Here is a 25,406-nt window from a genome sequence, read left to right as displayed (position 1 = left end):
GTGTTGCGAATACTTTTTTTTTATTAGTATAATTATATTATTGTTTAGAATTATAAGCTTATATATATACATATTGTTTTTTGGTTTAGAATTATATTTCAGACCTCTAAGAGTTCACCATTCGGTCCTGCAAAAGATGTGCGCTTAGAATGGTATTTTCTCTATTGTACATCAAAATTGGATAATCACATTATATTTTTAAAATATTAGTAGGATGGTATTTTCTCTACTGAAATCTATACTATTAAAGCAGGATCCTATTGGTTTTTTTACTAAAAATACCCATTTCTTTAATAACATTGCATATTTCATTAAGGGTAATCAAGTAATATTAATAACAAATCTATATTGGGTCATTTTTTTTTAAAATCCAGCCCATTGCCCACATCATCTTTTTTGGGCCATTTGGGCCGATTAACAAATCACATTCAATTTTTATTTTTTTCGGATTGGGTTCGAGTCGGATCTTTCCGGGTCCGGATGAGTTCGGTTCTCATGCATAAGAACCTGAAAAATAACCAAATAACCAAAATATTTAAAACGGGTTCGGTTATTTATACTCAGAGTAACCAAAGTATCTGATTCGATTCAATTTTTTGTATCCAAATTACTCAAAAGTAACCAAAAATATCCATTCTATACAGTTTTTTTGGATAAACTTTGATCCAAACTATCATATTTTATCCAAATACTCAAAAGTACTAAAAATGACTACTATAGTTAACTTATGATATTAATTTAAAATATTAAAATAATTATAAATATAATTATAACATATATTTTTAGATATATATTCACATTTCGGATATCTTCGGGTACTCATTTGATTCTCGATTCGGATCGGGATCGGATCGGTTCTTCGGATATAGCAATTTAGAATTCATTCGGATATTTACCCCGGGTCTGATCGGGTTCGGGACCCTGATTTTTGGGTCGGTTTTGAGTTGGTTCTTCGGGTCCGGATATTGTGATCAGGTCTATACTCATTTAAAATGAAACACGATAAAGAAAGATAAAAAGCTTAAATCTTTTATAAAAAAAACAAATATATGAAAAATGACATTTATTAAATATTTGTCAATTTAAAAAAAAAAATAAAGGAAAATAAACCCGCGCTTTAAAAGCGCGGGTCAAAATCTAGTAAATCTTATTTCCTAATCTCATGCTTTAATATTTAAATTGTAAGGGTAAGATTTTTTAATTAAATCATTAGTGTAAACTATTCCCGATATATTCTCTTTTTTATTTTTAAAATGTAATTTTAATAACAACTAGAGCTTGACCCGTGCGTCCGCACGGATTGTTATTTTCATTTTTATATAAATGAATATTATTTAAATGTTTATTAGTTTTATATTTAAATATTCATCATATTTTAAATATTTTATAAATACAACAAAGAAAATAGTGAGCCGTGCCCGCTACTAAACTTTTGACAAAATATTGACCTATTGATATGTTTGAATAATATTTCTTTTAACATGAAATTATTTTTCAAATGTAATAAAAATTTTAAATATTTTGGTCAGATATTACGGTGAGATTTAGATACATTAGAAAAAAATATATGGTTATAAACATTAAACATTGTTATACAAGATATTTAAATTTTCTTGTTGAAAATAATTTATAGTAACTGAAATGATTACACGTATATGTTAGAAATTTTTGAAATATATATAATCTTAAGTGAGATTAAATTATATTAAAAATAATATTCACTTACAAATATTTCATATTGTTCTATAAGTTGTTTAAAGATATTTAAATCTTAGCATATATAAATTTTATTGTTCAAAATAATAATGGTAAGTTAAACATATATTTTAGGAATATTCATAATATTGTTTAATATCTAATTTAAACTTGATTTTTGTTCAAAATAATTAATGGTAACATTATCCAAGTTTTATATAGTTAAAATCGATATTAAATTTGAATATCCCTAAAAATTAGTTAATTGGTTTAAGGAAATATATTAAATACGAAAATTAAGTTAAGTTTGATTTAGGAAATAGTTTAATAAATAGGAAAAAATGATTCCTTAAAGATAGATTCATTTAATTACTTCAGTGGCATGTCATTGTAAACAAGTTGGAAAATTAGGGATATTTTATATTTATACTTCTGTTTTAATAATATAGATATATTCCATAAATAATCCTAACTTATAGGTAGATAAATTTTAAAGTTAATTTGAGAATATTCTGGTACATAGCTTATTGTGAAAGTTAAATATTTTAGTAAAGTCTAGCATTTTACTTACCTTTTGTGTTTTCTCGATTCAAAGAACATCTTTTTGAGACTCTTTCTGTGTTTAATTCATTAAATACCTACTAAATATTTTAGATGTCAGAGAAACGAAATTAATTGACAAAATATTTTCTCTCCAAAAATCATGCATTTAAAACTTAATATTTATGGTGATACTTGTCAACCAAAATTCTGGTGCAATCTATTCACGAGATGTTCTCCTTTAGCTTTATCAACAAGATATTCCAAAAATAAAATTACCTTATGAGTAAGATTTATTGAGAATTTATTAAAGAATATTTTAAATAAATCTAACTTGTGCAAGAAGATTAATATTTAATTCAAATCAGCTTATGATATTGTAGATTTAATAACTTTCTTTATTCAATTTAAATATTTATTATGAAAAATTAATATTTTCTTCTTTTCCTTCTAAACATGTATTATCCTTTATAATTGCTTATTATTTATAGTTACAATAGCATACTAATGAGATGAACCTTTTCTTTTGCAGGTCCTGATGTTGCAGTCATTAGGTGATATTTCCTCTGGTTCTTTGATTTTTCAGGAACTCCTTTGTCTAAAAGAAAAATCCAAGAAGATCATGACAGTAGTCTTGAAGATCAACACTATGTCATTTAACAATTATATTATTACTTATTTATTATTTAGTTCTCACAATTTGCCTTGACTGAAAAATATGTCCATATTTATCACATTAATGATGATTGCAACATCACGTAACATATATTCATCATATTTAATTCAAAAGATTGATTGGTAATAATTAAAAATGATTTATGTTAACACATTAAATTCAAAAAATCTATATAGCAATAAAAAATGTAATAAATTGTACGAATATAATATTTGATACTAACTTATCGTGCAACCATATCAACACTGTTGTATATTTATATATATCTTACATTTTCTTATGGTCTACATTTAAAGTTGCTTATTATTTTCAAAACTTAATCTAATGACATTTTTTAGAAAAAATATAAATTCTTCTGTTATCCGGAAGGACGATGATGAAGAAAATATTGAAACTATTAAAGAAGCATGTTATTGGGCATCAGCAAAAAAAGATCTACGCAAGTTGTTTTGTGTCCTATTGCTAACACATAGTATCACAAATCCAGAAAACGTTTGCAATTGCTACTTGGGAAAAACTCATAAGATATGTTATGCAACCAAAGAAAAGGTACGGATAAACCAAGTTAGCTCATGTTTTTATCAAAATAAAATGTTAGTTGATCAAATTAACTTTTACATGTTCTTTCAGGCTTGTGTTTATCAAAAGATCAAATTAAGAGTTTATCTTTGGAGGAGATTGAATCAATCATGCGTTTGAACGGAAGCTCATTGACGTTGTTTAAGTTTTGAAATGTGTTATCAATAGTATACTCTTCTATTGGTTAAGCTGTGGCTTTTGTTAGATTTTCTATTAATTAAATTTTTTGTTTTACTTTTGTGGAATTCGATGATATAAATCAATAATAAAGATATTTCTCACTATTAATAGGTGAGAGAGAGAGAGAGAGAGAGGCAGAGAGAGGGAGAGGGAGGGAGGGAGGGAGGGAGAGGGAGGGAGGGAGGGAGAGAGGAGGGATAGCGGAGGGAGGAGGGAGGAGGAAGGAGGGAGGAGGGATGAGGGAGGATGAGAGGGGAGAGAGAGAGGGAGAGAGGGAGAGAGGGAGAGAAAGGGGGAGAGAGGGAGAGAGAGGGAGAGAGAGAGGGGAGAGAGAGAGAGAGAGAGAGAGAGAGAGAGAGAGAGAGAGAGAGAGAGAGAGAGAGAGAGAGAGAGAGAGAGAGAGAGAGAGAGAGAGAGAGAGAGAGAGAGAGAGAGAGAGAGAGAGAGAGAGAGAGAGAGAGAGAGAGAGAGAGAGAGAGATTAGTGTTTACGGTATATCCAAAAATATTGTATAATATCGAATTATTTTATATTGTACAATTGCTAACAAAATTTGACAATTTTTTGCAGGTTTCTATGGGATTTTTTTAATTCATAATTGTTCTTCTTATTTTATATTACTTATGAATTATATTTAAAATTTTTATCACATTTTCTTTTCAGGTTTCTATGGGATTGTGATACCTATGAGATTTTTATCACATTTTTTTAATACATCACTATTTCCTGTATATTTTTCTTACATTTGTTTTTTTTATTAGTTAACTTTTATTAAAAATATACTAATGATGTTGATATCTTTTTTACTTTAGTTAACATTCATTTGTTTTATTCTTATATACTTTTTGTGACTTTTTAAGTTTTTATTTCAGTTTTATATTGAATTTAGTTCACATAATTTATGTGTACATAATTTATGTTTTAAAACATAATTTTTCTTTTAAAAAATTAAGCGACAAAGAGCCTAATTAAACCGATCCAAAAAACAAACCGAACCGAATATAAACTAAACTGGACATAAAGCACACCGAACTAGACTAAATATGGTTTACTTCAGTTGAAAAAAAATATTAAAATCTAACTAAACAAACCAACCGAACCGAAAAAGTAACGAATTCCACCCCTACTGCATCTTGGAGATTTGCGCAAATCATGTCTCAGCATTGAAACTCTCACTTGTTCTACCTTCTCTTACATTTGAACTCAATCGATATTATATAATATTTTTATACCCGCACAGGGTGCGGATCGGTCATCTAGTATATATGATATAACAAATGTATTAGAAAAAGAAATTATTGGATGTTGTCTTCAATATGCTTCACTTGGTATCCTATATAAACAAATTAAGATAAAATATCAGTGTATATATATATCAGATCAATTACAAAAAAAGTTAAAAATATTATTAGATGGCTATTACACTTCATTTTGAAGGGCTAAATTTATGGAATATCCTATAGGTCAAACAAAATTTTGGAAAACCCCCACGTAAACAGTTATCTATGTAACCATCTCAATAATCTCTCTTGCAGCACCCATCCAAATATTGCTTCCTGAAAAAAATATGTTTCACCTTAATTTTCTACATAGATTTGAAAGGATTAAAATCAGAAAAAAGCCATAGTAAACTAAGATTTTAATCATAGAGATATGGTATGGGTTTTGGTTGGAATAATGAATTAGATCAATTATATAGTATAACAAACGTGTAGAAAAGTTAATGAGCAAAAATTAGAAACAGAATGTGTTATACTTGTATTAAATGTATGGAGATCGTAGGGAATAATATCGGGGAATTATGGTGATTGTTTTTAATAACTTCCTATAATCACGCTTGCAAGAGTAAAATTACATTTATTATCCAATTCAACTAATATTTATGATAATGAATAAACTAGATTTGACCCGCCCTTGAAAGGGCGGTGTTTTTTTTTGTTGTTTTTTCAGTACAAAGATTAACTATTATTTGTTTTAATTATATAAACCGTAACATGATCAAATTTCAATTATGTGGGTTTGTAATAGTGTATACAGTATGGCGAAATTTAAAATGCGTCATACAACCGTTTTGTGTTTGTAATAAGTTAAACAATGTTTTATCCGAAATTCTTACTTGGGCTATTATATAATTTTAAAGATTTATAATTATATAAAATTTTGCTAAAAAGCGCGGGTTGTTTTCACTTATTAACCGAAAATTAATTTACAAATTACTATTATTTTTGTTTCAAATCATAACAATTGAATTTTATATTTTTATTATTTGTTTTTTCTCTTCAAAATAAAAATAAATAAAACAAATATTTGGTCAAGAGTGATTCGAATGAATTTATAATTTTTATGAAAGAACATATAATTTAAAAGTTTTTTTTGAAAATAATGTTGAGTTTTAAGAAGTGTTTTCATATTCGACCTAGATCTGTTGAACTGGAAGACCCGTACCATGTATATAATCTAGTTCGGATTTAATGAAAAAATCGTTAATTAAAAATCCGATAAAACCCGGTAAAACCCAAAAATTCATTATTAACCTGTGATCTAATACCAATGATCAAATAAAACATAAAATATCTTATAGTATTTTGTTTTTTTTATTAAATTAATCATATACTTTTTAATAATACATAAATTTGTGGTCTTTAAACTTTGATGATATTTTTATTATGTCATCCAAATAAAAAAGATAATATAAAAACTTATTAATATGACAATATTAGTTTATTTTTGTTATTAATGACCTATTATAAGTTTGTATTTTTCTATTTTTTATTTTAGATTTAAAATTAAATTTATGATACATAGATTTAAGAAAATAACATTATAGTGTCATTATGTTTTTTTATTCATTTAGTTTCAGAATATATATGTCTAATATTTGAACATAAAATATTTATATTAAATAAAAGTAACAAATTTTATAAATATGTGTAAGCCCATTATTTGTTGATCCATTAAAATATATTTCTGCAGGCCCAAAACTAAAAGACTCAAATGCCATTAATGAATTTTATTAATCTTTTGTAAAAATAAGGGTATTTTTAGAAAATTTAATATATTCATTAAGGGTATAATTTAGGAATGATCCTGTTTTAATGGTATTGATTTCGGCCGTTAGTCAAGATATAGTTAATTGCGTGATAGTCTATATGACTGCAATATTTAAGATCATGTTTATATGGAAACTTTATATTGGGTTAGCTAATAATCAGTCTAGTTACCTAAAAAAGAGGTTTCAAATTTTTAAAAAATTTCTCGATAATTAACTAATAATCAGATAAGTTAACCTTTTAAGTTTTGAGGAGATGTTAAAGTTCTCATGTCAAGTGACCACGTTCTATGCATATGATGAAGGAAGGATTATATTATCAATGAAAAATGAAAAATGTATAAAACATTTGAATTGATTAAATTTTATTGGTTGATAGTTATTGAAAATTGTATAAAACATAAATAATAAACTAAAGCTAGCAAATATTTAATGTAGTCTTAATAAACGTGAAAACTCTAGAAAATCTTACTTTCAAGAACGGAGAGAGTATCATACAATCTATATTACAATATCAAAGAATAACTAATTAGAAACACTATACTTTATATTATGTGGTGATATCGATGTTCATGTGTGAAGGGAAACATTTCTATGAAAATGTTAACAGTATAGAAGAGCAAACCAAACTAATTAATCATTTAAATTTTATTTGGCAGGTTATAAATGGCGGAGGAATTCAAACGATGTCGTGGAAACAATATACGTTAGTAAAAAAGGGAAATAATATACGAACACGTTAAAGATATTTCATACATTACAATAAGTTTATTTAGTGGTACCAATGGCATTAGACGTAAATAGTCTAGTTAAAAGAGGGTAATTAGTAGAATAGGTTGAGGATGCATGTGGATGTGACACATCAGCATGGCAGTGATCTAATTAAGGGAGATGTATTCAATTTAACATTTGATGTGATTTGATTTTTAATGGAGTTTTAAGTGATTTTAATAAGTTGTAGAGATTTAGGTGATTTTTGTTAAACTACTCTAGAATATCACCTAAAACAGTGGAATTTGAGTTCTAATTTTTTTAACTAAGAAACTCCAACCAAACACCCTAAAATCACCTCAAAACTTTAAAATTCCACAACTTAAAATATTTTCAATAACAGTGGATTTCAGAGTACTTTACAAAATGTCAAGTTTAATAACAGTGGATTTTAAATGAGTTTTTAAAATTCATGTTTGAATAACAGTAGATTTGTCATTTTAATACAAATCACATGAAATTTTCGGTTGAATACACCCTCCTAAAATACAAAACAAAAGTTCCTCCCCAAATTTGCTTCTCTATTAATAAGAAACTAGATCATGATCCGCGCGCCTGCGCGGATTTATCTTTTGATTCACATATTTTATATATATGTTGTATATTATTTAAGATTTATAATATAAAAAGTTAAAATGATCCAGAACCAAAAAAAATCGATCCGGACAAAAAAATATCAAATACCTACTTAGATCCAAATGTTGAGAACTCGAAGAACTTATACCTGAAATGAACAGATTTATACCCGACCTAGTGAGCTAAATTTCAAACATAGTATCTTTTGTTATATTTTTAATTCATTTTTGGGTTGGTGAAATTTACTATTTATTCGGAAGATTTTTGGCTAACTTAATGGTATATATTCGTAGGTTTCTTTTTTTTCTGAACAAAAAAAAAGATTTGGGTCTTGATTAAATTTATTTTATATAACAAATTGCTGCTATAAATAATTTTTATAAAAATTAATTTGTAACAGTAATATCATTTTTGTTATAAATTAGTATATCATAGTTTATAGGTTCAAAGTATAGAGTTAGTCGTCTTCATAGTGGGAAAACGGTTATTTCATACCCAACATATCGTGATATGTTCAATTCATACCCGACTTATATGGTTGTGTCAAAACATACATGAAGTTATATGATCGTGCCAAAACATACCCAACTTATAATTTTTTTGCAAGATCATACACCACTCACCACATCAGGTGACATGTCATCTACTTTTGTTCGCGTGGATGCAACGTCAGATAATTTTGCTGACGAAGATGCCATGTATATAATTTTTTTTCAAACTAAATAATTTTGTTATAAAAATAATTTTTAGAAAATGTAAAATTTTATATTTTTTTATTATTTAGTAAAATTAACAAAAATTAATTAATTAATTAAATTTTAATCTGATATAAGAGATTGCGATCACATCAAAAATCTTATATAAGTTATATATGTACAATATATAATGTATTGTAATGATTCAAATCCGATGCTAGTATTGCAGACGTGTTACTCTTGATTAATCATGATTGTGTTATTCTACATTTTTTAAATGTAAATAACATACCCATGATTAATAAAGCGTACATGATTTATTTTTACGCTTGATTAATAAAGCGTAATATCATTTATTTTTCCGGTTTTTAATCATGGGTATGTTATTTACAGTTAAAAAATTAGATTAAATATAAATAACATACCCATGATTAATAAAGCGTAACATGATTCATTTTTACGCTTTATTAATCATGGATATATGATTTACATTTAAAAATTTATATTAACACAACTATGATTAATCAAGAATAACACGTCTGCAACACTTGCATTGGATTTAAATCATTAAAATACATATATAACTCTTATAAGGACGATTTTTGATATGATCGAAATCTCTTATATAAGATTAGAATTTAATTAATTAATTATTTTTGTTAATTTTATACATGGCATATTTGTTAGCAAAATTAACTGACGTTGCATCCACGCGAGTAAAAATAGATGACATGGCAGCTGATGTGTCGACTGGTGTATGATTTTACCAAAAAAATATAAGTTGAGTATGTTTTGGCACAGCCATATAAGTTCAGGTATATTTTGGCACGGTCATATAAGTCGGGTATGAATTGAACATATCGCGATATGTTGGGTATGAAATGGCCGTTTTCCCCTCACCTCTTCATAGTATTGTTAATATTGATAGATGCAAGTTAATGAATACATATAATGTATTATATTATTAGTAATCTGTCGTATAGTATTATATGTTAGTAGATGTATTATTAATAATCTATCTTATAGTATAATATGCTAGTGGATGTATCTAGCTTATAGTAAAATATATGCAATATAAGGAAACATGCGTAATGGATATAATAATAAGGTAAGAAGTGAAAATCTATGGTAATGGTTGATATTAATTATTTATAAAAAGACATGTCTAATCATAAGTAGATTAATATAACATTAATTACATAAGGTCCAACTTTAAAATCCACGTAGAATAAGTTGTAATGTTTCTATTTTAATAAGATAGATATTAATAAGAAAGGGATGTGGTATATAGTATATGCATAGACATTCAATTCCTGGTTTTCTAATATTTAACTTTTTAGCGATTTTGTGTTATGAGATGATATCTTCAGTTTTTAATATTAACCTATTAATTTTTTTGTTACATAAATTTTTTATATTAATTAAGTGAATTATAGTTAGTTAGATAATCTGTATATATAAAGTTGAATAATCTGGATGCTCAAGCGGCCACGACATCAAGTAAGTAGGGGGAATTCGTGACACGTCATCGTGTTTTTATAGTGTTTTACGATATGTTTTTGAGTCTCATTTACAATTAACGTTTGGCCCAAACTTTAACTTAACACATAAACCCATATGAGAAAACCTAATTGAGGCTTCAAGTTACGGTGGATTCCGGAAAGCATGCGATCTGCATTAACATCATCCTCTCCACTTCCTGCCGGAGTAACTGACCTCAATTATGCTTCCCAATCAAATTATCCTGGCGTATTTGTTTTGTATATATCGTCATCTTCCTTCAGATAAGACTCATGCTTTTAGATTCTCTATCTCACACGATACTAAGCCCATCATGAAAAACGACCCGGACACTGAACCAGACGACTTACCGGATCATTGAGTCGACTACGGGTGAACCGCAGGTTAATAAATGAATGAATTTTATTATATAATAATATATTAGTTAATAAAATAAAAATAAAAATATAGAAACTAAAATTAATACTTTCTCTTTAAAATATAAAATAATAGTTTGGATATGTACATATTTTATGTTTAATAAACATTTAGAATATTTAACTTAACTTTTTATATTTTTATTTTCATTTGAGTTACAATATCTAAAAAAATCAAGAATAAAATTCATAAATACTTAACTTAACTTAACGACAAAACAATATGGTTATTGCATAAAAAATTAGAATAAAATCAGTGTCTTTCATTCACGATCACGACAGGACAAAACATATTTAGTTAAAAACATGTCATTCGATAGAAAAGAGAGACTTATATAAACACAAAAAGAGACTTATATAAATATGCAAATTTAGAATATAAAATAGAATTTAAAAATATAATTAACAACTAAAAAAGTTATCTATTGGTTTAACCGGCGGTTCAACCGGTACCGGGTTTCAGGTTTTAGTGGGTTTTAGCGGGTTTTTAAATTTTGGGGATTTTGACAAAACCCAACTCAGATTTATTTTGGGTCACCGGGTTTACCGATTCAACCGCGGGTTCAGGTCGGGTTTCAAAACACTGCCTACTACTGAGGCTTATTTAACAAGTTATATCTTACTGTTTTGGCTCTTACTTTATAATTAATATTCTCAGAATCTAATGGGAGACTTGCCCGTCAGCAACGAATAATAATCCACGCAAGTTGCAAGGCATCCCAGCAAGACATACAATACACCCAAGACACTATCCTTCCTGTTCAAGATGACAACGTCTATGTTGCTGACTCAGAGCGAGGTAGTAACCCACCAAATCATCAAAGATCTAAACCATGATCCTGTAACTCACTTCATTATATTAACTTGAGTTCGAGCTAACAAAAGGACATGTATTGCTCTGGAGGACATGTATCTAAACAACATGGCAAGACTCAAACCACCACGAAGTTGCGACCTCCCAAAAGTCCAACATCTATGCAAGAATTGTTATTAATTCTTAAGAATGGAGAAATTTGTCCACTACATTACTCAGAGATAGAAAGTTATGTTTTTATTTACTAACTTTTTAAAGACCAAGCGGAGTTTATAATACTTCTACCAAGTTGCTTTTTTTTTTGGTAAAATACGTCTACCAAGTTAATCTAAAATAGAGTTTAAATTATTCTGAACTTACTTTTTTGGGAAAAGTAATAATCCCATATGTATTGCCTCCCGTTATCAAATTCCGTTAAAGATTCAACCACAAAATATGTACTTTGTTTATTTTGCACGTTATATGTTAACCATCTTCGTTGATTTTTAAAAGTTTGTTTATGTTTTATCATAAACAATTTGTACTGAACAAAAAGAATTCCGCACCACTTCGATTAGTATTTTACCATTCAAACTCATCAGCAGGTGGCCAAAAATGCATTTACGCAAATTCAAGGTCTGCACTCTGATTTTTCCTAACAAACAATTTACTTCAAACAAAATAATAACAAAAAACATGCATTTACACTATTTTCCATTCAGAACCTCGAACAAATATAACGTCTAAACCCTAGTTAATTATATGATGCAAGTCATGAGAGCAATACCAAATCATGGTAAATTTTGAATATTAGATATGACTTCAATTTTTTAAAAAAATTTGTGTGCATACTCCTAAACTGATATTTAATAAAACAGTTCCTAAAAAATGCTAATAAAAATTGATAAACAGAAAATTTTATTTATTTAATTCTAAGAAAATATATTTGATTGAATCTATATCATTAAAACTGAAGTACGTTTTGGTACTTTATTTTATTTACAGATTTATATTTTTTTTATTTATATATTTAGCCACTGCATTTAGAATAAATTAAATACTGCATTTAGAATAAAGTAAATATTTCATTTTTCTATTTTTTTTACAGATTATGTCACAACATTTAAAATTAATCTATATTATTAAAAAACTGGAGAAACTTTTGATAATTTATTTTATTCATACTTTTAGATTTTCTTTTATTTACAGATTTAACGACTGCATTTAGAATAAATTAAATACTTCATTTTTATATATTTTTTTACAGATTCTGCTACAACATTTAAAATCAAATTAAAGTATTTAATTACAATTCCAAAACTTATCTAATCAGATCGATATTTCATAATCTTGACCGTTAATTATTTTAATTAAACCGATATTATCTTATTAGTGGCTATAACAGAATTATTTTTATTTTTCTTTGTGGTTAAAAAAAAACAAACTGAAATATATATTATATAAAACAATATTTATATAGTATTACCTTATTTAGTTTAGTCAAACATAAATTTTTTGTGAAAAAATATCATAAAATTAATAATAGTTCATAGTATTATTTCATTTTTAAAAAATTAAACTTTTAATTAGTATGTTATTTCATTTTAACTAAAACGAAAGAAGTTAATATATGAATTATAAAATTACATCAAATTGCATCAAGTTATAAAATTTTAAATATAATATTATAAATAATTTTTTTTATCAAACATCTATATTATAAAATAATATTATATTTTAAATGTAATTTACAAACACACAAATATACATGTGCATTTTATAAACCCATTGGTTTATGTGTTACCATTATAAAATAATGATTTTTGGGGCATATTGATATTCTTATGCCATTTAAATATCAAATTGAATGAGGACTAAAAAAAACTTCAAATACGATACGAAGTTTCAAATCAGGATCATGCTTTGGTCTCTTGATATATACCTGAACAAAATTATTACCTCGCTATAGGGGTGGGCAAAAAACCCAAACCGAACCGAACCGAACCAACCAAACCGAAATTAAACCGAACCAAACCGAACCGTGCTCTTTATATAACCCAATTGGTTCATGTTTTACTCAACTCGAACGGTTTGGTTTGGTTTGGATTTAAACCGAACCAAACCGAACCAAACCGATAATCCAATATATATATAGTAAAATATATATGATATATATATATATATATATATATATATGTATTAACATTTTATAAATTTTAGTTAAAGTTTCATTTTTCATTTTTTCGTAACTTCCATATCTTTAAAAAAAATTATAAATACGATTCAAATAATACTATTATATATAAAATCATGTTGCATAAGTTTTTATATTATCACTCTATCGTTTATGAGTTGATTATTTTTTAATAAAAGTATAAAACTGATGCCTTCATATTTTATAACCAACCCGAACTACACCGAACCAAACTAGACCATAATAATGTAAACCGAACTAAATCTAAACCAAACCGAACTGAACCGAACTTAATTAAACCCAAACCGAACCCAAACCAAAGCTACTTTGGTTTTAATTGGTTTGAGTTTTATAAAACCCAAATTACCCAAACCAAACCGAACCCAAACCGAACCCGAAACTAAACCGAAATGCCCACCCCTTCGCTAACACAAAACATTCACTGATCAAGTCTTCTTCACTGACTTGCTTCACAAGTATTTTTCATTGTGCGTCTCAATCTTTTTGAATTTACAAATACTGCTGCCGGTACTCTTCAGGGCCAACCCTTTTATCGAGGTCATAGTATCCTCGATGACCAAACATCTCGTTGAGACCATTCCTCAGATATGGTGCAAAGAGAAACTGATATGGTATTAAAAGAGGCTATGGCTGTTGTGACGAACCATATGCCCTTTTGTGGACTAGATGTTCTACTAGAATAAGAGTAACATATCTGTTATCAGATGCTCAATCCTTCAATTTAGAATGATATTTTGCCCGTTTTAAACATAAGATTCCATGTTCTGACCATAAATTTCATCAATTATATATTTTAAGACCAGAGACGTTTCCAGGACAGGACGTCTACATTATTAGGTTATCAACAGAACTAAAACCACGAATCACAATTAGTGTATTATGAAATTCGACAAAGTAATATAATTTATGACAAAGTAATCACACATACATCCACGAATTATGACTCGAACGTAAAGAATTTATGCTTGACAGAATCAATAAACAACGAGGCTTCGTTAGGGAGTCTCACAAACATGCCACCCCTTACAAGAGGAGGGAAAAACAACCAACCACTTGTCAAAACAACAAACCCTACCGTAAGTAGTCGTGAAACCATTGGACTCATCTTCCACCGCCCCACAAACGTCCTTTTCTTCACCACTACTTCGGCAGCCGTGCAAACTCCATGTAACACAAAGAACCAAGTGATTTCTCCTGTAGGCATCTCACGGTTAATATAATAGAAAATCAGCTCGTGAACCGCACCGGAGACCAAGAACGTCGCCAAAACCGCCAAAAACCTAGCATGATCAGAGCTCACTTTACGCTCGGCTATTCGCTGCACCGGGTTGTAGACAGCTGGCCGGAGGATCGCCGGGACCATGAGGTTCCACCGGCGACCCCAGAAATCTTGTAGAGATGTTGCTAAGTATGGTTCATTGGACTGTGGCTCTAGATCGCATCCAAGAAAGATAAAAACCCAAACTTTGACGAGCATTAAGAGAATCTCAAGCTCCAAATATATATGCAGAGAATATAGAACCAATAGCATAGTGGGAGACAAGTGTTGTTTGTAATCATACGTATGTAACAACGAACCAAAGATGAAAACTTTAATGGAGAAAACCCATTTGGGGATCTGGTTTTGAGATTTAGGGTTTTGCTGAGGCTTGATGGGGAAGCAAGTGAAGAAGATGAACCTGGAGAGAGTTTGGGGAAGTGGGTAAAGAGGACCTTTGTCGAAGGAAAAGAGGATGAGCTTGAAATTGGCGAGCCATGTGAAGAAAAAGGCTGAGGCTCCAGAGAAGTGAACAGAGGAGAAAAACAGAGGAATGAGAAGAAACAGAGTACAAACAGGAAGAACAGAGATTAATCGTAAAGCACCAGGTTTGATTCTGGATGATAAGTGGTAACAATAAGATACAGAGATGATTGCAGAAAACCAAACCTTGATGAAGTTCTCGAGTTCTTGTTCCATCTCTCTAGATCTTCTTTTTGTTTTTTTTTTCCGATCTCCGAGGCTTTGACTTAAATTCTGGTTTGGTTATTAAATGTTTTAGATAATCATTTAAATATAGATTGTATCACTCGATCCAATGTAGAATACAAAAATCAACCTTACCAAAACCAAGAATTTACAGGAAGAAACAACTCTAAAACTTTGAAAGGATAAACCCAAACCTATACATAGAAAGATCAAGAAGAAACAATACACACACTTTCTGAATGACTAAAAAATGATCCTCTCTTCTTCCTTTTATTCCCACCACTGTTTCTTCACAACAAACTTCTCAACTGCTAGCTAACATGTACTAACAACCTGACATGTGTCATCTTCGACTACTAACATGTACTAACATCCTTCACAGCTTTGACTACACGTGTCCATCCATTTATTATAAGCAAATTCTCCCCTCCAAAAACAAACTTAACCACAAAATTCGAAAGTTGTAAAGATGTAAAGTTGAAAATTAGAAACTCTGACGTAACTTCTTTTTCACCTTGATTTACCCACTTCACCAATACCTGAATCGCAGTTCTGTTTTGCCTCTTCACCATCTTACTAGCCAAGATCTTGTCCGGTGTCCTAGTCAACACGTCAGTAATCACAGTCGAAAGATGCTGACTAGTATGAACGTTTCCCGCCAAAACTTTCAACTGTGATACATTAAACACCAGGTGAATGAGAGAAGCTGCAGGTAACTCAAATTTATTGAACTAGGGGTTTGAGCAGTGTTTTAAAATCCGACCCGGACCCGCGGTTGAACCGGTAAATCCGATGAGCCAAAATAAATCCGGGTTGGGTTTTGTTAAAAACCCAAAATTTAAAAACCCGCTAAAACTCACTAAAACCCAAAAGCCGGTACCGATTGAACCACCGGTTGAACCACCGGTTGAACCAATAGATAATTTTTTTTAGTTGTTAATTATATATTTTAATTATGTTTTATATTCTAAGCTTGCAACTAAAATTTTAGGTTTTTATTGCCGTCTTCTTTTTCCTCTTCGTCTCCTTACCTCTGCTGGTTCACTTACAATTTATCACAATTTGTTTTACTTTTAGTTTATTTTGGATTTGAAATTTAATTTATTATTTACATTAGACACAAATATTTATGAATTTTATTCTTGATTTTTAGATGTCATAATTCTTAACTAGTTACATTTTTTTTAAATAGTCTAAACTATTTTTGATATTTTGTATATCAAATAAAAATAAAAATTTAAAAAGTTAAGTTAAGTATTCTAAATGTTTATTAAACATAAAATATATACATATCCAAACTATTATTTTATGTTTTAAAGATATTTAGAAAGTAATAACTTTAGTTTCTATACTTTTATTTTTTATTTTATTAGCTAATAATCTAATATATTATTATATAACAAATTAATTCATTTATTAATTCACGGTTCACCCGCGGTTCATCCGCGGTCGATCCAGTGATCCAGTGGCCCGGTAAATCGTCCGGTTCAGTGTCCGGGTCGGTTTTCAAAACATTGGGTTTGAGAAGGTTTTCAGGATTTTAAGAATTTGAGGGTTTTGTTGAAATCAAGGATTTTGATAGACAATCGTCCGTACTTTAAAATATTTATTTAATTTGTTAGATAACTATTTCGAGAAACAATACTAGGTAACCCTTGGAGGTTTACGCACGTGTTCTTGACTTCATAAGGTTTCTTTAACTTCTGCAAACCATATTGTTAGATTGGTTGCGCTTGGTTGAATTTGATCTCATGTTAACAAATGTTTCTCACTTGGACATTGAACTACTTTACTGCATCACATGAAACATCCAAATGAATCCATTAAATCCACTAAAGTACTGTCCATGGCTTTTATCTTTTTCACCAAGCACACAATATAATATTGAATTGAGAAAGCTCAAATCTAAAGAATCCGCAAATTATCAAATCAAGCAAACGTGTTAAAAATCTTGTAAGAAGTGAACTACACAATCTGTCTCACACATCCAAGTACATTTTCACACATTGAATACAATTTTTAAGTTTGGTTGCTTTGCTATTAGTATTTGTAGCTATATAAAACAAAAAAGGGATCATGAAGAAGAAATGAAAAACTTGTGTTTTGCGAATTCAATAACCAGCAAACATTCACTAGTCGCTCTCTCATGAACATTATTTCTGAGCAGTTGAGGGAGGAAGAGCCAAACACCTGTCACGCTCACAAACCCCATAACCATGAGACCCGAAACAGCCCGGTGAGGTGGTCTCCACCGCAGTGTTCTCTTCACCACTATCTCTGTAGTAGTGGCAACACCGTGCAACACAAAGAAACAAGTTACCTCCCAAGTTGGAGGCAAACGTATTGCATAGAAGTAGATCAGCTCATGCATCAGTCCAGAGACAAGGAACGAGGCCATGACCCCGACCAAAACAGCTGTGTTTGGACTGAAAAAGCGTGCGAAAAGACGCTTAACTGGAATGTGGACGGCTGAGCGTAGGACAGCTGAAACCATGAGGTTCCATCTGCGGCTCCAGAAGTCTTGTAGAGATGTGGCTAGGTAGGGCTCGTTGAAAACCGGCTCAATGTCACAGCCGAGAAGAGTAGATACAACTGCTCCGACAAACACCAAAACAAGTTCCGCCTCAAGGTAAATATGGAGACAATATAGAGCCAAAACAACAAACCGAGGCAAAACGTCCTTGTATTCATAGACATGTAACAAGACGCCAAAGACCAAAACCTTGACAGCCAAAACCCACCTAGGCATAGGATCATTTTTACGATTTTTGATCTCATTTGGAGATTGTTTTTGTCTGACTTTGATGGGGAAACAAGCAAAGCAGAAGAAACGGCACAGATTTGAGGGAAGTGGACACAAAGGTCCTTGATCAAAAGCGAAGAGAAGAAGATTGAAATTTGCGAGCCATGAGAGGAAAAGAGTTGAACTGCCGCTAAAGTGCAAAGAATAGAGGAACAGAGGAAGAACAAGAAACAGAATGCATACTGGAATAATGGAGAGGAGACGAAGAACACCTTTGGAGATTTTAGATGATATGAAATAACAGTAAGAGATGGAGATGAAGGCATAGATCCATACCTTGCTTAAGTTTCTCAACTCTTCTTCCATTTCTTAGATCTGTCCTCTGCTAATTCTGTGAAACCATCGGATTTGGACGTGATCCATGATTGAAGTATCACCACAAGATATGACATAAAGTTTAAATACGTTTGGTAGCTTTCCTTTTCTATAATATTATTAGTAAAGAGCCGAAAGGCCCACACGCCAAAGACAGAGTTAAACCACCCAAGATGGGAATGTTAATACTTGGTTTCAAGTTTCAACCATTGGATATCTCACAATGAGATTGTTGAAATACTGTAGTTTATCTAGGTGGATTATAAAGTTTTAACACGTTAATAAAAACAATTTGTGGCCCAGCATAACCAAGTGGAGAAAATTGGTTGGGTAGAAATATTGGTCAAGTCAATGCAGTATTTTCATTGGTTATGCAGATTTTTATTTATTTTTATTTTCATCCAATAATTCAAATTCATTATTATATAGTAAATTTTTTTTAAGAAGAACAAAAATTATATTAAAATTCACGAATCTATGATATATAAATAGACACTATTCTTATTTTATTTGGATACAATTTTTTTTATTATAATCAACTATTTTAATGTTTTAATTTTTTTCTTGTTAAATGGATCCCAATAATAATTCTTTTAACATCCAAAATTCATTTAATTTTCTGCTTAACTACCAAAATTCCAATAAATTATGTTATCTTTTTTTAAGTAATTATCAAAATTATTAATATGTAGTTACTATATTGTAAAATGTAAATATATGAACTGAAAATAGTGGGTTATGATCTATCCACACCACTATTTTTAATTCCGCTATCCGAACTTTAAGAATAAAATAGTCGTTTTATGAAAAAAGCAGTAAATGTGTAAAATTATTTTTCAAAGCACATTCCCAAACTATATGGTCTAATATTTAAGCATTCTAATTTTCGTCGGTATAAAAATAGCCATAGCTGGAAGACAAATGTAATTCCACAACAACAAAAGGTCACTATGATATGAAAATGTCATTATTCTAAAAAAAAAAAAAAAATCCCATGTGTAATAGAGTTGAAATGATTTGGCTTCCAGGAAATTTGAGAACGAAAAAGAGAAAGAGAGATGCATCAACGACTGTGGCCATAGTGAGAGTTATAGAGCAGTATGAGCTTCAAGCCTTTTGCTGCTGTTGCACCACTCTCTCCTCTTCTTCCTCCATTGAACGTTAGCTTTCGGTTGTCGTACCTTTCTCTCAACACAGTGTCGTCTGCGTGACTCCAAGTCCTTCCTCTCGGCAAACTCTCTGGCCACATAAACCTCTCCGAGAACGGATTCTTCAGACTCTCGTAGAACTCATGAGCCGTCTCGCACATTACACCCTGAATCGAAAACCAAAGCATTATTAATACACAGAATTGCTTTGTTATAAAAATACTTAATATAGATTAGTAAAATCACCTTTGCCATGGCTTTGATCTTGAGAGTTACATCGTTGCTAAGAACAACGAGTTGGGCATCTATGTTACGGTTTCTGTGAAGAAGTGCACATTCGAGAACTTGATCTTCTGATGTAGGAGAATCGATCTCCGGTGCATAACTATTGCAGTCAAGTGAAAACGGAAATGAATCTCCATTTGACTGAGAAGTGACCGGTGGTGTTGGTGCAGTTGCTCTAGTTTCCTCTGATGGGTTTTGGAGTTGAATCCACCATTTGGTACTAACTTTACACTCTTCAATCCAATCCAGAGCCGAGGAAGCCATCTCAGCTGTTCTACTAAACAGCAGACAGCGAGCGCGCTTCATCTCATTTAGTTCCCTTAACACTGAACAATTACACGGAAAGTTAGCTATGTTTCTAATAGTAAAAATATTGTCAAGAAGTCACTGATTCATATGAGAAATATAAATTTGAATGATCAAAAAATTCAGAGTCAGGCATGTTGGTTTTATCCTAAGACTACTAGAACTAACGTTATCACGGAGACAACTCTTCTAGATATGTATATTCGTTTCATTTGCCATATGCATATGCAGACTTGTCGTTTAGAAATGTAAATGGTTTTATGTATTTAGGCGCTAAGTGAAGACAGAAATTATTATCAGTGTATGAAAAGACAGAGGGTTTAAGGTTTTTACCTGTTCTTGGTACGACAATATGTGTCCCCTTGAGACCTTGTAGTAGGTGCAATGGCTTCCTAGATTCCTTGTTGAGGAGGGAAGAAGTGTCCAACACAATGGTCCACTTCATCTTGTTCTTACCATCAGAAAGGTTCTAAAAATACAGGGGACTTATGGTTAGGATAAGGACTACACAAAGCATCAAAGACGATCAAAATGACAATGACTTACAGAAGAAAAACGAACGCCCCCTGAAATGTTGTTTCGTGCTGCTGCAGTAGAAGAAGCCTCGGTGTATGATAGGCTCTGGGACGAAGATTTGTCAAGCAGATGTTGAAAAGGTGCTCTTTCAGTTTTCTTTTTTTGTGCCACGGGCTCATGCGCTACCTTTGACTTGCTGCTCATGCAGTGAACATCTTGTTTCTGTTTGACCGAGGAACCTTTAGTATCCTTAATCTCACCAACTTCTCGCAAGCGTTTAAGCATATGAGAGTTTGGGGTCAGATTCTCCTTGTCAGGAGTAAAGATCTCTGGTTCTAGTTTCAGATAACTAGGCTTATCACTTAAAGCCTGTTTTCTCTGCAACTGGGATTTTGGTTTCCCCATCTGTTTTTGCTTTCCTTCACTCTTCTCGGTCCGGACGTGAAGAACAGAAGCAGCTTTCCCCCTCCTAGACCAAATGTTGCTTGTGCTCAATCTTCTCGCGGAGCTTCTTGAGCTATCCATCTCAGACAGTACAGCTAGTGTTTGGGGGCTCTGGTTTTCTTGACTTTCAGTATAATCAGAAGGCAGTTTTTCAGTCAGTTTTGTATCCTCCTTATCGGTATTTCCTTTTCCCTCTATTTCGCTAATTAGGCCGTAAGAGTCTTCAGATGTCCCAGAGCCAAATGAAATTTCTGTTTTGGATTCCTGATTTTGTGTTAACAAGAAACTTTGTGTACCACTCTGTTTTTGTTCCTCCGAATGGCACGAGCTTCTCCCATCATCATCTATTTGTTCAGTCTCTCTGCTCGTCGCTGATATTTTGTTCTGATCTCCTGCAAGGTTCACTTCACTCAAGATGTCAGATAGATCGACGAGTTCACTCTCGGGAAGTATCTGCCAACTCGACCATAGACTTTGGATATCTCCTGTCTTGCCAGCGAACAAACAATCAGGTACTGTACTGACTTCACTTGAACTGATCCTGGTCTCTCTGTTGCCATTTTTGTGTAGGTTCTGACTGTCGGTCTCTATAGCTACTTCAGAGTCTAAGTGGTCTCGGGCATCTCTTATTAACTTTGGCTCAATCTGAGGAGAGGAAGATACTTCAATAACTGGCACTGGCCTAAAGACCTCAGTAACTTCATCCTCTTCGTTGCTCTGAATGTCAGCTTTAGCTAGTGGTTCGGAAGATGCTTCCTGTATTTTCTCTGTCACAAAACCTATTTCTTCGCTGACTTCTTGACGAGGGCTCATAATCACAACCTCTGCAGCCAGTTCAAATGCAGAACAACCTGAGGCTTCAAGTAATGGAACAGAAGCAGCTTTACCGCTCCTAGAGCTATTCATCTGAGACAGTGCATCATCGCTTATACCATCTTCAGTTAAAACTCGGTCAGATTGAGAAGAGGAACTGGGAGATACCTCAATTTCTCCATTGTGTACGTGAATCTGATTTTCAGCCTCGGTTAGTGGTTCAGCATATACTTCCATTACTTGCTTGGTGTCACACTCATTTTCTCCACAGACTTCTTGACAAAGGCTCAAAGTCTCAGCCTCTGCAGCCAATTCAAAAGAAGCACAACCTGAGTCTTTAAAGACACCATCAATCTGTGCCTTTTTTAGGGAGCTGCAGCGACTTGAATTTTCTGTGTTGGCTTCAATAATATCTACGGTCAACTCTGGTGAAGCCTGGACAACACCTGTGAGCTGTAGATCTTCTGTGTCAGTGGAATCTCGTGGGAGTGGAAGCGATGAAGTCTCCTCTGCAGCTAGATATGGATCATCCTCCCCATTAGCGACTGGTGACTCAATCATCTCTGACATCACATCCAGAAGCAGACCACCGTCTCCTCTGACACCCAGTTCATCAGCCTCTGCAGGAACTTCAGGTTCAGAACAAGCCAGGGCCTCCGGGTAGCTATCACAGCTGGTAACTGGCATTTTTAGGGAGCTGCAGCTACTTGAATTTTCTGTGTTGGCTTCTATAATATTGACGTCCAATTCTGGTGAAGCCTGGAAAACATCTGTGAGCTGTAGATCCTCTGTCTCAGTAGAATCTCGTGGGAGTGGAAGCGAAGAAGTCTCCTCTGCAGCTAGATATGGATCATCCTCCGCATTAGCAACTAGTGACTCAATCATCTCTGACATCACATCCAGAAGCAGACCACCGTCTCCTCTGACACCCAATTTATCAGCCTCTGCAGAAACTTCAGGTTCAGAACAAGCCAAGGCCTCCGGGTAGCTATCACAGCTAGTAACTGGCATTTCTGCTGCAGCATCTTCAACATCCAACTCCCACTTTGATGAAATCTGCAAATCTTCACTGGATTGTAGCTTTTCTGTATTGACAGAATCTCTAGGTAGTGACGAAACACTTGGAGGTGCAACTGGCAACAAAACTTCCCTTGTTGTATCCTCATCCTCACTAGGGACTACTGATGAACCACTTCCTCCATCTCCATCATCACCTGACTGCGTTAGTGACTGCAACAAAAGCAAAGATTACACATCCAGGCAAAGAAAGTAACATGAGAGGCAAGCAAGATAAGAAAAAAAAATACAGTTTCAGAGCAGTTAAGTAACTAGCAAAAGAGGTCGAACGAACCTGATGTGCAACCATGGGTGAAACAAATGGATTGTCAGTATCATAGGCACGACTCAGTGGAATCCAATGAAGCCTATAGATCCTAGTTGAACCACCAATCCTAATAACATCACCTTCTTTCACCTCAACACAAGCATCTGCCTCAACTTTCTGATCCGCAACCCACGTCCCATGAACTAAATCGAAACAAATCCAAATCAACAACCAGAAACGCATACACCGAGAACCTAATCGAATAAATTTAGAAATCGAAGAAATGGTTTTGGTACCAGAGGAGAGATCCGTGACGAAGAGTTTCTGACGAGAGGGGAGAGAGCGGATCTGCAGGTGGAATCTGCTGATGCTAGGATGCGTTAGAAGAATATCGCAGTCTGGATGACGACCGACGAGCAGAATCTCCTCCACCTCGTCGTCGTCATCGGAAACAGCGTTACCGTTTCTCTCCGGCGAAGAGGAATCGGATCTGTTGACGACGAATATGTTTTTGAGAATCGCGCTGTTTTTTAGCACAGTGAAGACGGGGATCATCTTCTCCCGGACTCGTTGGTTCTCCATCGCCTTCTCTTCTTTGACCTCCTTCATCGATAAAACCCTAAGAGCCAGATAGAGAGAGAGAGAGAGAGAGAGATTTATCGAATTTAGAATTTCAAATTTGGTACTCTCTTGGCGATAAGTAACGGTTACAATTCCGCGTTAGATTCTCTTTCGAATTCAGTTCCGGTTTATCAAATACCCGGTCAGGGTTATCTTTCGATTTGGGTCTCAAAAACTAAACCGGAATTGAATTTTAATGGCCCTTGGTTATGTTTGTTTGGTTCGAATCATTTCAAAACGAAATACATAAAATAGAAAATGACTGGTTGCAAAGTGAGAGAGGAGCGTGTAGACATAAATGTGTGTGTGTGAAAGAGAGAGAGAAACTCTCTGCAACATGAAGGGTCTGAATGTAGAGTAGGACAAATACAGAAAAAAGGCATGAGAAAATAACATGCAGATTGATCTGCATTTAGTTTCCAATCAATATTAAAAATGCAGAAATAATCAATATACAATACTAAAAAGAGAATATACTCCATAGATAGGCTGTCCACGTCCTCAAATTAAATAAGCCCATAGGAGAAGGAATATTCGCCACGTCAGATCGACATTGCTTTGCGTTTGGACTTTTATTTTTTTTGGTCTGTTTGGTGTTATTTTCGTGGCCTAGTAAGCCCATTAATTTCCATTGATGTAGATGTCACCCTACAAAGCCCGAGAAACGTTTTTTCCTGAAAAGCTTTGAGTCGATCTATCCCCCCTGACTCTTACACTTCATCTTCATTGTTTCATATCTCTGTAATAATCACAACCCACTCTCACCATTCAATTCCTTTATTTACTCCTTTCATTACAGATGTTGTTGTTCCATCTCCTACTTTTACCTCTCTTATATAATCATCTTTCTTGAATCGTTAGTTGGTCAATATCCAAAACCCTATAGAGAAGAACAACAAGCGATGGCCATGAAATCTGTTCTGAACTCCGCCAAGTCCAAGTCGCCGTGACATCTCTCTGGGTCAGCGGATTGTGAATTAGGCTTCTTTATGATCCACTTTTGGGAGGCTAGAAACACTGCAAAAGGGGGATTTTTATTGGTTTTGAGATGCTACACATCTACGAACATGTACAATTGTTTATTTTTATAGATTCCTCTAATCCCCATCTCTTTGACAACTCACAGATTTTTCCCAACAGGTCAGTGCAAGGCTTCGTC

The 25,406-nt window shown here is 32.4% G+C and overlaps 3 protein-coding genes and 1 long non-coding RNA gene across 6 annotated transcripts; 1 reads left to right on the top strand and 3 right to left on the bottom strand.

Moving 5' to 3' along the window:
* Positions 1-11,280: 11,280 nt before the first annotated feature.
* On the top strand, positions 11,281-11,811 carry LOC130500373 (uncharacterized). The gene is made up of 2 exons (XR_008938991.1): positions 11,281-11,497; positions 11,574-11,811. It is a non-coding gene; the product is annotated as an uncharacterized LOC130500373 (long non-coding RNA).
* Positions 11,812-14,583: 2,772 nt separating this feature from the next.
* LOC108823600 (probable long-chain-alcohol O-fatty-acyltransferase 3) lies at positions 14,584-18,871 on the bottom strand. Of its 3 annotated transcripts, XM_018596840.2 has the most exons (4): positions 18,752-18,851; positions 17,344-17,464; positions 16,212-16,343; positions 14,584-16,112 (listed from the first exon to the last, which is right to left on the bottom strand). In XM_018596840.2, exon 4 carries the CDS (start codon positions 15,661-15,663, stop codon positions 14,644-14,646), a length of 1,020 nt encoding a protein of 339 aa, XP_018452342.1. In that variant the 5' UTR covers positions 15,664-16,112; positions 16,212-16,343; positions 17,344-17,464; positions 18,752-18,851; the 3' UTR covers positions 14,584-14,643. The 3 variants fall into 3 exon arrangements, with proteins under 3 accessions (XP_018452342.1, XP_056851346.1, XP_018452341.1); XM_056995366.1 differs by having other exon boundaries at positions 14,584-16,343; XM_018596839.2 differs by lacking the exon at positions 17,344-17,464 and having other exon boundaries at positions 14,584-16,343; positions 18,752-18,871.
* LOC108823599 (probable long-chain-alcohol O-fatty-acyltransferase 1) lies at positions 17,594-18,781 on the bottom strand. Its single transcript, XM_018596838.2, has one exon. The coding sequence runs from the start codon at positions 18,779-18,781 to the stop codon at positions 17,747-17,749; it is 1,035 nt and encodes a 344-aa protein (XP_018452340.1). The 3' UTR covers positions 17,594-17,746.
* A 788-nt stretch (positions 18,872-19,659) lies between the features above and the next one.
* On the bottom strand, positions 19,660-24,290 carry LOC108828644 (FHA domain-containing protein PS1). The gene is made up of 6 exons (XM_018602390.2): positions 23,923-24,290; positions 23,654-23,829; positions 21,076-23,532; positions 20,863-20,998; positions 20,185-20,549; positions 19,660-20,105 (listed from the first exon to the last, which is right to left on the bottom strand). The coding sequence occupies exons 1-6, from the start codon at positions 24,233-24,235 to the stop codon at positions 19,854-19,856; spliced, it is 3,699 nt and encodes a 1,232-aa protein (XP_018457892.1). The 5' UTR covers positions 24,236-24,290; the 3' UTR covers positions 19,660-19,853.
* Between the last annotated feature and the right edge of the window lie 1,116 nt (positions 24,291-25,406).

This window comes from Raphanus sativus, chromosome 9 (genome assembly GCF_000801105.2).
Source record: "Raphanus sativus cultivar WK10039 chromosome 9, ASM80110v3, whole genome shotgun sequence".
Classification (NCBI taxonomy): Eukaryota; Viridiplantae; Streptophyta; class Magnoliopsida; order Brassicales; family Brassicaceae; genus Raphanus; species Raphanus sativus.
Note: the sequence above shows the minus strand (reverse complement) of the source record. Positions and strands in the feature narration are given on the sequence as shown.